The sequence below is a fragment of the Martes martes genome, assembly GCF_963455335.1.
Source record: "Martes martes genome assembly, chromosome: 18".
NCBI classification, from domain to species: domain Eukaryota; kingdom Metazoa; phylum Chordata; class Mammalia; order Carnivora; family Mustelidae; genus Martes; species Martes martes.
Window position 1 is genome coordinate 30,015,349 of NC_137906.1, and position 14,029 is coordinate 30,029,377.

A 14,029-nucleotide genomic window follows, 5' to 3' on the forward strand; every position below is an offset into this window, starting at 1 on the left:
GTTCACACATACTCGGTGAGTTTCATATTTTACATGCTGTAGTCTCACAGTAAAGCCAGAAGAAAAAAAATGTTATTAAGAAAATCATACAGAAGAGAAAGTAACATTTTCAGGACCGTACTGTATTTGTCAAAAACAATCTGCACACACGCGGACCCATGCAGTTCAAACCCATGTTGTTCAACCGTCAACCCGAATTGCGTTCTCAAGACATACATGACTGTAACAAACAGTTGCAACGTGCTAGTTACTTTGCCCACATTGTTCTACAGGCTTGACTTACATGAACTCATTGCATCCTTAATGCAACTCTGTGAAGCAGGGGCTAGTATGATCCCCGTTTGGTAGATGAGAAAAGTGAGGCAAGGGGAAGGGGAGTCATTTGTCTCAGTCGACAGCCAGGAATGGTGCAGCCAGGACCCGGACTCAGACACAGGGGCTCCAGGGTCGGTGCTGTCACCACTGTGCACACAGCCTCTTTCGCGGTGTTTTTACATCAAGCAGGCAGTGCCGGGTACCTGGAACCGAGGACTTACGAGGCACCAGGCACACGCTAGTTAGCATAAGAACGCTCTTGCTGTAAGCCTCTCGGCAACGTATGAGGTACACATAACGTGACTGCTGTTTATGGATTAAAGACACGGGCTTTGTGCGGCCCGACACCACACAGCCTGTCCAAGAGAGCAGGCTCTATGCTTGACCCCACAGACCTCTTTTTCTCTTTTGTCTTTTTCTTTTTTTTTTCTTCCATAGACCTCCTCCTTTAAAATCGGGTTCTCTCTCTCAGTTATCTGCAAGAATCATCTCTAAATTCATTTTCTGTATATACTTGAAGGAATTACTTTCAAGGATCTATGTGCCCAACAATTTTAGGTGAATGCACCACATTCTGACATGCCAACATTGCACCAGAAGGCTTAAAAATCTAAGAATTATTCTAAGGTAGGAGATACAATGATCACTCAATAAATATTGTCTAATAGTAAAATCATCCCGATTTCCACTCTTGAAATATGGATTTTTAAAACCATTTTAGAGAACTGGGAATTCAGATATGGCAAGCTTTCCCCCGATACACTATATGCCGGCACTTTGACCAAGCAGCCCAGTCAACAAGGTTCCTCACCACTACGTTGGGATCGTGGCTTCTGTCAAAGAGAGTCTCCTATTTTGTAGCTAGGAATATCAAATCTGCAGAGATCACTGACAAATTCTAGTACTTCTTAGCTTTCTCACTAACCGACGAGAACCAAATTCAAGTTGTAAATCAGACTTTTTGCTTTTCTTGTTTTATCTTCATTAAACATAGGGCTCATCTTTAAAAACTTGGGTTTTACAAAACAGACACCCAACTACTAGCATTTCCTTAATGAAAACAACAACATAAATGACCAGAAAAGAAAACGAATAACTTGGGCTTTAAAAAAAGCTATCCTTTAACTGACAGTCTGACGCTATTACAAAAATGTTAACACATACCTGCCAACCCTTAAACACCACGAATAGGGAGATACTGCATATCCTAAATTAGATACAGTTTTGTTTTGTTGTTGTTGTTTTTAGGATAACACAATTGAGTCAATTTCTCTTTCTTTTTAAATATGGGGGGAAAGTCTGATTAATTGGGCGAGCTGGCATGTATGTTTAATAATACATCTGCAAGGAATGTAATAAACAGCGACATTATTAATTTGTATCTGTGGAAAATTCCAACTGTTAATTGAGATGGAAGTTATCTTCCATTCTATCTGGTTCTGCTGCCCGATGAACAGCACAAGGCAGAAGTGATAATGAGATATAAGAACACATGATGCAATGAGGAAGGGCAGCCAGAGAGAGACACATGGGCTGAAAGCTACCATACGGATATTACAATGGGCATACCGTGACACAGACAGCTTCCGAGACTTACCCATGCTCACAGACTGAGTCAGCAGAGGAGACTGGAGTCCTGACTCCCAAAAGACTACACTTCCTGTTAATAATAGTGAGGGCAGCAGGTGAGGGTAGCCAACAGTACGGATTAATTTAAAGGAGTTAGAAAAACATTGGGTATGATATTTGCGAATTAGTCAGGGCGATTATTAACTACAAACCAAAGAGAAAATTCCAAAACATTTGTTATTCCAACATATTTGTCTTCTTGCTTTGTCTCAACAGTGCCTTATTAGTGATATCTTAACGTAAAATAACAAAGGAAGAAAAATCACGAGTCACTTTCCCCCCCGTATATTCCCTAAATTTATCAGTCTCCTTCAGTCATGGTAGAGAGCAGGTGTCCAACATCTATCCTTCCTCTTCCTTTTTGGTTAAGAGAGGTCCCTGTGGTTGGGTTAGGTGGAGCACACAGGCAAGAAAGAGCCCAACTTAATTTTAACAAAGTCTCTTGGCCTACCAGAGGGTCTAATTATAAGCCAACTACTTAATTACACGTAGTCTTAGGTCTAAGTGGCGAGGGTGTTGTAGTTGAGTGATATTTATTAACTAATTATTTATATTATATATGTCCTCTTTTAAAATTACTTTCTGAGGGACAGGAAGGACTGTTTCTTAATTAATGAGTTTCCGTTTCTTTGCTGGACCAGTGCCTAACGGAAGTCATACAAAAATTATCTCAAATAGTCTATATAAGAAATGATGTACTTCTAGGACTCTGATAACTTTAGAAAACCCTTGTAACGATTTTAGGCAAACATTTTTTAAATATTAAGATAATGCGGTCTCACACTAGACTGAACTGATAATTATTATTATGTTCTATAATTTACTTCTAATAAACACGTTAATTGTTGACATTTAAGAGCATTTCTGCAAGAGGATGCAATTTAAAAACTGGGTAAATACTGGATAAATAACTCAGAACGGGGCTTAACGGGGCTTTCAGGTGTGCTGGGCTGGGCCTAGAGTCTTACTGATGCACTCCTGAAACTGGAACATCCCCCTACCCCCTCAGCAATGACCACAGCAGGCCCATGGCACTGTTCGGACTCGCTGCTGCAGGTGGGAAGAGTGTAAGCTACTGCCCAGCCCCACCCCTGCCCCCACCCACACGCGGCTGGGGCGTGTTCAGCGATGCACTGAAGCAGACTACACCTCAGTAACAGCCCAACCGTCCAAACAAGAAACCCAGCGCACAAAAAGGAAGGTGGACGGGGTTAGAGATGCTTATTTACGTTGTGAAACACAACCCGCTATTTAATAGAGAGCTGGTAAACACCACTGCGAAAGAGAGTACCCCACCTGTAAGCTACTTATAGGACTTCGTTTTCATTCTGAAAGGGTCAAGAAATTGTCACAAAGAGAACAGGAAAGCTGCCGTAATTAATCAAGAATTTCCTCTGCAGCTGTCAGGGGGTTCACAGTTGGCTTTTAAACGTTCAAACTGTGTTTAGTATTAACATGTAGAGCCTAGTTTTTAAAAACATATTAGAAATGAAGGAAGATTAATTAAGGAAGTTATATATATTTCTCTTCCCAGACTAAGTACTCTTTCTGTAGTAACTCCTGAAAGCAGAAAAAGAAATATCTAAATGTATCAGACTGTTTATTAACATCACTGAGAATTTTAAATATTCAAGATCCTAAATAGGTTAACAGTAAAGCCAAGGACAAGAGAATGTTACAGAAAATTATTCATTTCTATTTCTTATAGAAAGGGAAAGGGAAAAAAAGAACCCTATAGTTCCATGTCTTGGTCATTTAGCATCTATTAATTTCCTTCCCATTTATGACACTCTGAGAACATCCTGCCTGCTCCAGAGAAAAACAGAAATATTCTCTCTTTCCTCACCAATCTCCAGTAAGCCATACCATCTTGCGCACATGCTAAGAAACAGGGCTCTGTTTCAGACAAATGCTCATCACCTTTGTGCATTTTCAAACACCTGGAGTGACCGTAAGCCTAACAGGTAGGTTAACAAGGAGTAGGGAAATGTTTTCAAAATAAAATATCAAGAAAAGACCAGCCGTGAGCAAATACCATTTATTTCCTATGGTACGAGGCAAGCAATTTTCTTTGGCTGGGTTTCATGGCAAGGCAAATTTCACCTGACTGTCTGCAAAAGTATTAATACCTGTACTGAATTCGATGCAAAGAACTACCTTGCGTTCCCTTGTATGCAACAAACTTGTGAATGAATTATTTTCTCTCTAGTATGATCATTCTAGAACAGACTGAGAGATGGTCTAAAACTATTCACTGTGATAAATTTAATGGATGGAAAACCTTAGGAACAAAAATTTAAAATGGGACCGTTAACTCAAAAACCCAACCACTGCAGTGACTAGAAATACCAAAGTTTAAAATAAGAATAACAACGAAGTTTCCTCCTTTCTGAGGCCTAAAAACACGCGATTTCAAAGCAAATACCGTTTCAAAAAGCCTGTTAATACAGGGAGGGAAAAGTGGCAGATACTATTTTCCACCTACTTGATACTAGTGACAGCTGGCCTGTGGTGTATCCGTGGCCACGTTAACATGACTGAGCCTCATCCTCAGAGCTGTACCAAGAAGTATTAAAATACCAAACTGTTTTACAAAAGGGGGGGAATCTACGTCGACTTATCTGCTTTACTGCATGATAAAGCTGGCAGTGACTTAAAAGCTTAAATTCACCAACCAACATGCTTCTCAGTCTTGCAAATGACCTCAAGACATAAAACTATAAGCTTCCTACCTGTGGTCTCCTCTAAGTGGGGGCACGAGGCGGAGCTGGGCTCTTTCAGGCATGTTGTTTCCATCTACTTTGTCTCTCCTTGCCTTTATAGAGCTACATTCAACTCACAGCACCTGAGCTTTTCCTAGTTTGGCAATAAAAAAATAACCGTCCCTTGGACAGATTTCCCTTTTACTGCCTGTGTTTACCATCTGAAGGAATGCTAATATTGTGTAAAACACCCAAACAGAGCTCAATTTTCCTGTGCAGGCACTGTTTCATTAAAGGTCCATCACTGTATATCCACGCTTCCTTTACTAAGGACTCCTTTGTTGGGAAGAATTAATGGTCTAATCGGTTGCCTTACTTTTGAGGTACCTCTAGTTACGGAATTATTTTGGCCACATTCAGGGGTCAAAAAAAGCCCTAGCTTTTCTTTGGTAAACATCTTTCACATTTCCTGCAACAGTAGGAATTGTCTGCTATTCCGCTGCATTACCAACATAAATATTGGTCAAAAATAAGGGAAGACCCTGGCGTCACTGCCTAGGTGTCAACGTCTCTGTCCTCGTTAGGTTTACTTATAAGCTATTTGGTGACATGATCCTTCTATACACTAACCCAAACTGAAATATCTTCATATTCCCCAACTCGAAAAGGAAAGAATTCAAACAAGTGAAATTCAAATGCTTAGGACTAAAAATGAAACACAATCACCAAGGAAATACCTATACTTGACTATTTCATAAACAGTACATTGTATTAATTCATTATGAGGCCAAGACCTACATTTTATGTATGATATGACCTAAACATGGCATTAAGAAAACTTAAAAAATGAAGAATAAATGTAAAAAAACAAGGTAAGACAGTTATGGTTCTTTTATCTCCCTATTGCTTGATGTGATTCCACTCTACTCATAAAACTATCAAAAAGGTAGATTTCTCGGGTGCCTGGGTGGCTCAGTCCATTAAGCACTGCCTTTGGCTTGGGTCATGATCTCAGGGTCCTGGGATCGAGCCCCACATCGGACTGCCTGCTCAGCAGGGAGCCTGCTTCTTCCTCTCCCTCTGCCTACAGCTCCCCCTGCTTGTGCTCACGTTCTGTCAAATAAATAAAATCTTAAAAAAAAAAAAAAAGGTAGATTTCTGATAGCTGTACAAGGATTCCAGTATGCCTTGGAATATACACACAAATCAGGCTAATATATCATAAGTCTGAACTTGGGGTGTATGCCTGAATATAAGGTAAGGTTTTTAACTTCCTGATGTCACCTATTAGAAAAGAGGAAACTGCTTTTTGAGTCTTTACATAGCATCTCAGATTATAAGATACTTTTTCATATACTTAATAGTAAAAAAAAATGTACCTGAGGAAAACATATTTGCTTAAAAATTAACTCCATTCAAAGCTAGTTTTAGGATGTTTATAAAAATATCTTAGTAGGCATCATCAAAAGGGGGGAAGACAAAGACAACACATTAACTAGTCCCAGGTTATAACCTTAAAATTGAAAGTACTGAGTGTTGTTATAAATAAGACTTTGAGAAACTGCTTTTAAAAAAGTGGAAAAATGCTATTTGGTCAGACAGAATGCAAGTAACAGTAGTTAATTCTGAGGAAGTAACTAGGTAGCTAAGGGGAAAGACTGGGAGGTGATGTACTTTTCACTGTGACCCATTTGTACCCTGTACATTTTAGGGCAGTGACAGTGTTACCTACTCACGCAAAGCAAAACAGATAATTATATTCTAAAATAGGAACTACAGCCACATAAAATGTTATGACCAATCACAAATCACATGAGTGATTATGTTATAGAGACTGTGAACAAACAAGTGCAAGACACACAATGCACGCATACATGCAGGCACGCACCCAACCCCACCGGTTCGTCAATGGTAGTCTAGACGTCAAATCTCCCGTGTCAGATCATGCGCGAACTCAAAACCACTCTACCTCAAGACAGAAGAGACAGAAATGAAGATACACCCTGAATTTTAGTGCTAGATGGATGAGGCCAAGTGGTTTTGCTGATGATAGAAAAATAAGCACTTCTCACAAAGATTCATGGATAAAGTGTAGCAAGCTGGTTCTATGAAATATGAGGGTGAATAAAGCAATCCTTCTGTATTATTGCACTGCTTCATGAAATGTGATTTTAGTTATGTACATGTAACTAAATCACTCAACTAAAATTTTTACCTTTTATTCCATCTTCCTAAAAATTTATATAGGGAGTCTACCCAATATTCGGGCTAACCTTATATTCAGGCATACATATTTAAGACAACATTCTTGCAAGAGAATGTGGTGTGCTTCATCAAGTAAATCACCACAAAGTATAAACTTTCCCAACACATTTCCCTCCTCTGCTACATATGACCATTGTCTTGAGTTACTGTATACTCCTGCAGTTTTATACTGGTGCAACTCACATATATTTTTTTGAGGATAATAATCTGAACATGACACAGGTCTAAAGGTACTAAGTGAATTTGATGACACTTAGTCATGCTTTAGTAAATATAGTTACACTCTGTCAGCCAGTCTTAGAAAGGAAGGCCCCTAATTGATAGAAGGTTCTATAGCCTGAAATGTCTGATAGCACTTAAGTCAAAATATTGCTTTACACCACTCACACTTGACAAGGGTTATGCCCAAGTACAAGTACCAGAGACCCTATCTGAAGCAGACAAGTGTACTCTGAATACATGTACTAAAGATCGGAGAATCACAGCGTATCATTTTCCTGCATAAGATAAGGCCAATAGTGAAAAGGACTGGGAAACAGAACCCAGAAAAATAAGCAACAAGGTACATAAGGAAGTATTCTGGAAGGGAATGGTTTCATTTCTTCTGGCTTTTAAAACCAAAATTTTAAAAATGTCTATCTGTAAATGTAAAACTGTTCAGAACTACAGAAAGCACAATAAATTCAGCTGACATTCTTAATGTGGCCCTTTTAATATATATGCTTGATGTGTTCACAAATTTTAACATTTTATGTTTGTTAGTTTTTATAAGTATTAAAATTAAGTGTCTATTATCTATCCTTATTTATTTACATTAAAAGTCGATAGTACTGTATTTTCCAGAGACTCAGACAAGCCTCTGTGATCAATGAAAATTTCCTGAACAGATACCAAATGAATAGAAAATATTCATTTTGTACACAATGACAAGCAGTCAAAGAATGACAATATGATCATATCCTATACCCACTCATAGAAAAATACTCAAATAAGAAATTATTGCTTTCTTAGTGATCATCAAAATAGCTTAAAGGTTGTCAATTCTGAAACTAAGGTGCAACACATTGGGGACGGGGAAAGGGGAGGACAGTCTGGTCCAAGCCTCAGTCTGTCTCACAGGCTACCCTCCAGCGTCATCGTAGCGTGAAACCTGGTGCTAGCATGGTTGCCCCCAGAGCTTGTTTGCAAGGAGAATACCGCTACCAGATACTTACTGGGGGAATAATGAAAGAACTGAATGCAAAGTGAAAGTCTGCCTTACTCAAAACCAGCCAGTACCCCAATGAGGCTCTCCCCTCATAACAGGCTGCCCAATGTTACCAGCCCAAAAAAAAAAAAAAAAAAAAAAAAAAAAAAAAAATTTACTACCAAACAGTAATCAACTTGGCTCACAAAAAGGGGAGTCTTTAACCCAGTCCCCACCACGCATGCTCAAGAGCTCACCGTTCTTCCTCTCATTCAGAGGGGGCAGGTGCTGGCTGGGCTGCAAGGACAGCTCCTGGAATTCGTGGGCAACAGCTTCACTTTGAGGACTCGGGGCAAGATGGGCTAACGGCCCCAGCTCATCCTCGGCGTCCAGTGCCCCTGGGGGATCCATGGTGCTCCAGCGACTGGCGACGGGCGTCCGAGACCTCTCTTAAATGCGGCCTGCCGAAGAGACTGTCAAGTAAAAACGTGTAAGTAGATGGTACATTGATTTTTCTCCAAGTTACACAAAAATATTAAAATGGAAACCCTGGGTTCTAGTCCAGCTTCACTGCTGTGAAGCTACTGCCAATTCATTTACTTTCTCTGGATCTTGGGTTCTTTGTCCAACACACAGGAATAATGGGCTTCCTATCTAAAATAGCACTTACCAGATAATATAAGTTGAAAGGTATTTTATATAATTTTTTGTACTGTGGATTAAAGAAAGTTATAGTTATTAATGTCATTAAAGATTTTATTCTTTTAAAATATTTTATTTATTTATTTAACTGACAGAAAGAGAGAGACAGCAAGAGAGGGGAGTGGGAGACGGAGAGGCAGGCCTTCTGCTGAGCAGAGAGAGCCCGATGTGGGGCTCGACCTGGCTTAGGGGCTGAGCAGTGGGCAGCAAGAAAGCTTATTGAAAACTGAAAGCTAGGGGTGCCTGCGTGGCTCAGTGGGTTAAGCCTCTGCCTTCGGCTCAGGTCATCATCTCAGCATCCTAGGATCGAGCCCTGCATTGAGCCCCGCATCGGGCTCTCTGCTCAGCAAGGAGCCTGCTTCCCCCTCTCTCTCTGCCGGTCTGCCTGCCTCTCTGCCTAATTGTGATCTCTGTCAAATAAATAAATAAAATCTTAAAAAAAAAAAAAAAAGAAAGCTGAAAGCTAAAAGGATGGTGGTCCACATTATGCAGGGTTGAAGCATTTCACCAAACTGTTGCCTGCTTAGTAGCATTCCCTAATTCCCTATCACAGTTCATTGACCCACTCTCCTAATGATGGGCATTTGAGTTGTTTTCAGTTTCTATTACAAATAAAAATGCTATGAAGATTCTTGTCCAAGTATTTATATGGATATATGCTTTCACTTCTCTTGCATAATAAATACCTAAGAGTAAAATGAGTGGATCGTACAGCAACTGAGTATTTAAGTTTTAAAGAAACTAACAAAGTATTTTCCAAAGTGATTATGCCATTCTGCAGTCTTACTAGCAGTGAAGGAGAATTCCAGTAGTTCTACATCCTCGCTGACAATTACGGTCAATCTTTTTCATTTTAATTATTTCAATGGGTGTGAAATGGTAACTCAGTGTGGTTTTATTTATGTATTATTTTATTGAATTATACTTGAGATATTATACCAGTTTCAGATGAACAAGACAGTAATTTGGTATTTTTATATATATATACAAAATGATCATCACAATAGGTCTGGTTACCATCTGTCACCATATAAAATCATTACAATATTACTGACTACAGCCCCTGTGCTGCATATTACGTCTCTGAGACTTATTTATTTTATAACTCAAAGTCTTCACTTCTTAATTCCCTTCACCTATTTTGCCAGTCCCACCTTCCCTTGCCCAACCACCTGTTTGTTCTATGAGGTCTGTTTCTGTTTCGTTTTTTCATTTTGTCAGATTCCACATATAAGTGAAATCATACAGTGTTAGCTTTTGTCTGACTTATTTCACTTAGCATGATATCTTCAAGGTCCTGTTGTCACAGAAAACAAGATTTCCTTCCTTTTGGGCGCTGAGTAATATTATACACACGCACACACACGCACGCACGCACGCACATACAACCTTCTTTATCTATTTATTATCTATTGATCGATATTTGGATTACTTCTATGCCCTGGCTACTGTAAATAATACTGCAATAAGCATAAAGGTAGTATATATATATATATTTTTTCAATTAGATTTTTCATTTTCTTCAGATAAGTACCCCAAAAATGGAATTCCTGGATCATAGGGTAATCCTATTTTAATTTTTTGAGGAACCCCCATACTGTTTTCCATAGTGGCTGCCCTAATTTACATTCCCACCAACAGTGTACAAGGGATCCCCTTTCTCCACATCTTCACCAACACTTGTTATTTCTTGCCTTTTTGATGACAGCCTTTCTGACTAGTATTAGGTGGTATCTCATTGTACTTCTGATACACGTTTTCCTGGTGATCAGTGATGCTCAGTATCTTTTCATGTGCTTGTTGTCCATCTGTATGTCATCCTCGGAAGACTGTCTATTCAGGTCCTCTGTCCATATTTAATGGACAGAGTTGTTGTTGTTATTTTCGTAAGTTCTTTATATATTTTGGATATCAACCCCTTAACAGATATATGGCTTTACAATGACCTTCATTCAGCAGCTGCCTTTTCATTGTGTTGATGGTCTCCTTCACTCTGCAAAAGCTCTTTAGTTTGATGGGGTCCCATCTGTTTATTTTTGCTGCCCTTGCCTAAGGAGACATATTCAAAAAATGTATCACCAACACTAATATCAAAGAGCTTACAGCCTATATCTTCTTCTAGGAGTTTTATGGTTTCGGTCTTGCATTTATGCCTTTAATCCATTTTGTGTTCATTTTTGCGTATGGCTTAAGAAAGCAGTCAAGTTTCATTCTTGCGCACACGGCTGTGCAATTTTCCCAATACCATTTATTGAAAAGACTGTCTTCTCCCCGTTGCATGTTCTTGTCTCCTCTGTATAGGTTAATTGACTATATAGGTGGGGGTTTATTTCTGGTCTGTTCTCTTCCACTGACCTATCTCTGTTTTTGTGCCAGTACCATACTGTTTTTATTATTACAGCTTTTCAGTACAGTTTGAAATTCCAGAGTATAATACTTCCAGCTTTGTTCTCTTTCCCAAGAATGCTTTGGCTATTTTGGGTCTTTTGTGGTTCCGCACAAATTTTAGAACTGTTAGTTTCACATCTGTGAAAAATGCCATTGGAATTTTGATACAGACTGCAGTGAAGTGGTTGATTTGTAGACTGCTTTGGGTAGTACGGACATTTTCACAATCTTCATTCTTCCAATCCCAAAACACAGCGTATCTTTCCATTTATTTATGCCATCTTCAATTTCCTTCACCAGTGTTTTATAGTATTCAGAGTATAAGTCTTCCACTTTCTTGGTTAAATTTATTCTAGGTTATTTTACTGCTTTTGATGCAACTGTAAATGGGATTATCGTCTTAATTTCTCTGATAGTTCATTATTAGGGTGTAGAAATGTACAAATTTCTGTATATTACTTCTGTATCCTGCAACTCTGTTACAGTCTTTGCTTTCAATTCTATTTTGTCTGATGTAAGTATAACTACCTGAGCTTTCACTTCCATTGGCCTGGTAGGTCTCCTTTTCCACTGCCTCACTTTCAGTCTGTGTGTGTCTTTACATTCAGAGTGAATCTCCTACAGGAATTTCCTATAGAAATTTTCTCTAGAAATTTTCCTACAGAAATTTTCTCTAGAAATTTTCCTACAGAAAATTCTTGTTCTTTTCTATACATTCAGCCACCCTGTCTTTTGATTGGCATTTAAACCATTTGCATTTAAAGTAATTATGAGGTGCCTGGGTGGCTCAGTCTGTTAAATGTCTGACTCTTGATTTTGCTCAGGTGGTGACCTCAGGGACGTGGGGTCAAGCCCCATGTCGGGCTCTACGCTCAGCAGGGAGTCTGCTTGAGATTCTCTCTCTCTCCCTCTGCCCCTCCTTCCTGCTCATGCATGCTCATTCTCACTCTCTCTAAAAATAAATAAATCTTTTTTAAAAAATAAAGCTATTATTAATAAGTATGTACTTATTGCCATTTTGTTCATTGTTTTCTGGCTGATTTTGTGGTCTCTCTCTGCTTCTTCTACTCTCTCTTTTCCCTGTGGTTTGATTATTTTCTTTAGCATTATGCTTAGATTCCTTTCTCTTTCTCTTTTGTATATTTAAGTTTCTTCTTTGTGGTTACCATGAGGTTCACACAACATCTTATTATATATTGTCTCCTTTAGGTTGATGGTTAACTTAATTTTTTAAAACCCTTTATTTAAATTCATTGTAGTTAACATATGCTGTATTATTAGTTTCAGGGGTAGAATTTAGTCCATATAACACCCAGTGCTCATTATATCTAGTGCCCTCCTTAAAGCCCATCATCTAATTACCCCTTTCCACCAATTCCTCCCCTGCGGCAACCCTCAGTTTGTTTCCTAGAGTACAGCATCTCATGTGGTTTGCCTCCCTATTTTCATCTTATTTTATTTTTCCTTCCTTTCCCCTATGCTCAGCAGCTTTGTTTCTTAAATTCCACGTATGAGTGAAATCATATGGTACTTGTCTTTCTCTGACTTATTTCACTGAGCATAATACCCTCTAGTTCCATCCATGTCACTGTAAATGGCAAGGTTTCACTCTTTTTGATGGCTGAGTAATATTCCATTACACACACACGAGCGTGCGCACACACGCACACACCCCCCACATCTTTTTATACATTCATCTGTTGATGGACATCTAGGCTCCTTCCATAGTTTGGCTATCATGGACATTGTTGCTATAAACATTGAGGTACATGTATTCCTTTGGATCACTACATTTGTATCTTTTGGATAAATATCTAATAATTCAACTGCTGGGTCATAGGGTAGTTCTATTTTTAACTTTCTGAGGAAACTCCATATTGTTTTCCAGGGTAGCTGCCAACCAACAATATAAGAGGGTTCCCCTTTCTCTGAATCCTAACTAACATCTGTTGTTTCCTGACTTGTTAATTTCGATAGTAACTTAATTTTTAATGCATTCCAAATCCTTATATTTTTACTTCCCACTCCATGTTTTATATATCTGATATTATACTTTATATCTTTTTATTTTATATATCCTCTTACTATTGTACTTTTAATAAAACTACTGTTGTTGGGGCGCCTGGGTGGCTCAGTGGGTTAAAGCCTCTGCCTTCAGCTCAGGTCATGATCTCAGGGTCCTGGGATCGAGTCCCACATTGGGCTCTCTGCTCAGCGGGGAGCCTGCTTCCCTTCCTCTCCCTCTGCCTGCCTCTCTGCCTACTCATGATCTCTGTCTCTCTGTCAAATAAATAAAAAAAATCTTAAAAAAAACAAACTACTGTTGTCTTTTAACTTTCACGCCAGCTTTATAAGTGGCTGATCCACTAACTTTATTACTTATTTACCTTTTCTGGTGGAATTTTTACTTCCGTATATTCTCTTTTCTTTTCTTTCTTTCTTTCTTTTTTTTTTTTTTTTTAAGATTTATGTATTTTAGAGAGGGGGTGGAAATCTTAAACAGGTTCTTCACTGGGTGTGGAGCCTGACACAGGGCTCGATCCCATGACCCTGAGATCACTACCTGAGCTGAAACCAAGAGTGGAACACTTAATTGTGCCACCCAGGTGTCCAACTTTCATATATATTCTTATTAATTAGCACCTTTCCTTCAGTGTTTAGAGAAGTCCCTTTAACATTTCTTACAAGGTTGGTTCAGTGGTGGTGAATCCCTTCAGGTTTTGCTTTTCTGGAATACTCTTAATCTCTCCTTTAATTATGAATGATAACCTTGCCGGGTAGAGAATTCTTGGTCGGCAGTTTTTTATTCTTTTCAGTACTTTGAATATGCCATGTCACTCCC

The 14,029-nt window shown here is 38.9% G+C and overlaps 1 protein-coding gene across 1 annotated transcript in view; it reads right to left on the bottom strand.

The window, feature by feature from the left end:
• Positions 1 to 14,029, bottom strand: part of MRTFB (myocardin related transcription factor B) — a 181,539-nt gene that overhangs the window by 106,191 nt on the left and 61,319 nt on the right. Inside the window, exon 3 of the mRNA XM_080830358.1 lies at positions 8,355 to 8,570. Coding sequence (XP_080686484.1) covers positions 8,355 to 8,508 — 154 coding nt within the window. The 5' untranslated portion in view covers positions 8,509 to 8,570. The remainder of the gene's footprint in view (positions 1 to 8,354; positions 8,571 to 14,029) is intronic.